Source organism: Bremia lactucae, linkage group LG3 (assembly GCF_004359215.1).
Source record: "Bremia lactucae strain SF5 linkage group LG3, whole genome shotgun sequence".
Taxonomy (NCBI): domain Eukaryota; phylum Oomycota; class Peronosporomycetes; order Peronosporales; family Peronosporaceae; genus Bremia; species Bremia lactucae.
In genome coordinates, this window is record NC_090612.1 from 5,173,843 (window position 1) to 5,176,638 (window position 2,796).

Here is a 2,796-nt window from a genome sequence, read left to right on the forward strand (position 1 = left end):
CTTTTTGCGTCCAGCATATATTATAATGAAGTGTTTAAACAAAACGAAACTGATATTTTTTCGCGCAAGCTAACATTGCCCCGTATACTTTTCGTTTTGAAACGTAGACACGAGGGAAGTGGTATGGATAATTTAGGTGAGCATAACCAATGTCTCGAAGTCTTGATCTTCACCTTGGTCCATGACGTGGATGTATAATTCAATAGCTTAATCAATATGGTACCCTGAGGAGCGTTCAAACAGATTTTGACGGGTCCACGTGCGTCGGTGTCTCTCCCACCATAGCAAAGTCGTTTTCAAATGAAACGGAGCAACTTGAGAGCTCATCTGACGCATGGGTCATGGTCACGATTGTCATTGGCTCGGCTTGTGACTCCGTGGCCTTCCTCCTAGAAAAGTGTGATCCCAGCTTGACAAACACGCCTGATAGCACGGAGGCTATAATAAGCGACACGATCCACATAGAGTAACCTGCCTCATCGATGACGTTGCCCATGACGGCACTGGAGAGCCCCGTTGAAAAGTATCCAATAGCATGCATGATACCGGTAGCCCCCGCAGCGATGTCTTGTGGTAAATCGGTTGGCACTGTGTAGCTTAGTAGCGTGTAATTTCCCAAAATACAGACGCTGGTGAGGAACGTAAGAGCACCGAGTGTCATAACACTGCACGTTGCACTCACAAAATAAATGGCGCCAAGCAGGATGGCTTGCAGAAGTGAAAATATAAATATGGGCTTGACGCGGTTCGATTTGAAGACTGCGTCACTAATCCAACCGCAGAGAATGCCACCAACAAATCCTCCAATCGTCCAAGCTCCACCCACAATTGCCGTGTCACTCGAAGAAAGTGAATCTTCACGTACTTCGTCAAAGAACGAGAGGAACCAGTTGAGGAATCCGTCGCGCGCCCAGCATAGAAAAAACAGGGCGGCGAGATATCCAAGAAAAGTAAAGTTTTTTAGGAGCTGCATCATTTGCTGATTGGACGTGAGTTCTGACTCTCTCACCTCGTCTCCGCAAACGACACACTCCGGATCGCTCTGCACTGAGTTCATTCGTTGTCGATCTGCTAGACCAAGTTTGGTATCGGCTGGGGTATTCTTGACTAGCAACATAATGATGACTGACATTACTAGCAGCATAGTACCTGGAATAATAAACACGTATGCCCATCCCAGCGATTCAATAATGCTACTTCCAGTGCCCAGCGACAGGTAGTATCCACTCGTTAACATGACGTTAAAGACACCAGAAAATACACCGCGTTCACTGGCCGTGTACCACGCTGCATTAATCTTTACAGCAGCACTCGTACCAAAGCCTTGCATGAGCACGTTTGACGCGTAAAATATGATAAAGAAGATTTGTTTCATAAGAAAGGAGTCGTTCCAGAGATAAGTGCTTCCAAGAGCCAGATTGCAAATTGCTGCCCCAATGCACGCAACGATCATGCCATTTCGTCCTCCGATGCAATCAGTGATCTTCCCTGTGATAGGAGAGCTAATGGCATATGCCCAAGACCCTGCGGATAGAACCCTAAACGAGACAACAATAATAGATAGTGTTAGCATTTGGAATGAGACGTTAGCTGGAACAATGAACGCCAACGCACTTAGCGAAACGTACCAGCCCATGTAGACTGAAGTGTAGCCTAATTGATTGCGCACCCATGAAACATTGCCGGCAGACACGTTGTATCGGGCCATGTAAAACGCAGCGTAAGCCACACCCATAGGTAACCAGTTCTGTAGTCTTCGCCACCTATACAACAGAAAATTCATGAGTCGAGCTCAAAGCATACGAAACTATACAAGAAAACTTACCGATAACCTCTAGAGTGCAACTTTCGTCCCTGAGGACTCAACTCGACGTCATATACGATACTGCAGCTTATAAATGCAAGGATAAGCAGCGTAATGACAATCTGGGCATCCATACTGAAAATCGTTTATGGTGCTCCGCGTGATGATAAAGTCGGAATGATGAAGTCTTAGAGTCCAGCTTCGAGCAAGGCAGTGCATTACTATCCATGACTCTCGTCATGCGATGGAGCAATTCAAGTGACCACTCCCATATGCTCTTTCTGAGACGATCAAAGTGCCATGAATTCAGTCCAAAGCCCAGAATAAGCACTTTCGGAACCCCAACAAGCGACTTTTGCCAGTTTCACCACTTGACTTTTGAGACTTGACCTCAAAGTCAGAGACGGTCATTACCAATACATTGTGCTGAGCCACTTCTTTTTTGGAAGTCCGAGAGCTGCAATTGCAAACACACTGCACTCGAAACTAAAGGTGAGTGTGTGGCTTTGCTGCAATTCTGTACGTGCTCTATCATCGACATTGTACAGCCTCGAACGATAAAGTCGGAGAAGTGGGTGCCACCGAGCAGTTATGCAATATGAAACGTACTATCCGCACGCCATAGCATGACACTTCTCCGAACGAAAGGACAGAAATGATTAATATCTTGTAGTAGTTTGAACAGCAGTTCGACTGAATTTTTTAATGCATGCAAGACCAGAGTTTACCGACTCTTCGAGCAATAAAGTCGATTACTTACTTGTCGCAAAACTCTACGAGTATGTATTTAAAAGAAGAAAGCCGTTAATAATTTCCACAACGGCGCAATTATGCGAGTGCATATGTTGCATATATAGCAGTTGTGACAAATGTGTCAATACACAGATCTCTTGCAACATTATAAATTGCTACTGACAGATTAACGCATTCCGTTAAGTAAAAGAGGATTTAATGAGAAGACAAGTATCAATTTCTCTTTCCATTGCGAATGG

General features: G+C 45.0%; 1 protein-coding gene across 1 annotated transcript; it reads right to left on the reverse strand.

Annotated features, from left to right (window-relative positions):
* Positions 1-235: 235 nt before the first annotated feature.
* CCR75_005406 (uncharacterized protein) lies at positions 236-2,040 on the reverse strand (the record flags this gene model as incomplete). The annotated part of the gene is made up of 4 exons (XM_067963487.1): positions 1,826-2,040; positions 1,629-1,763; positions 1,150-1,538; positions 236-1,107 (listed from the first exon to the last, which is right to left on the reverse strand). The coding sequence occupies exons 1-4, from the start codon at positions 1,936-1,938 to the stop codon at positions 236-238; spliced, it is 1,509 nt and encodes a 502-aa protein (XP_067817584.1). The 5' UTR covers positions 1,939-2,040.
* Positions 2,041-2,796: the final 756 nt, after the last annotated feature.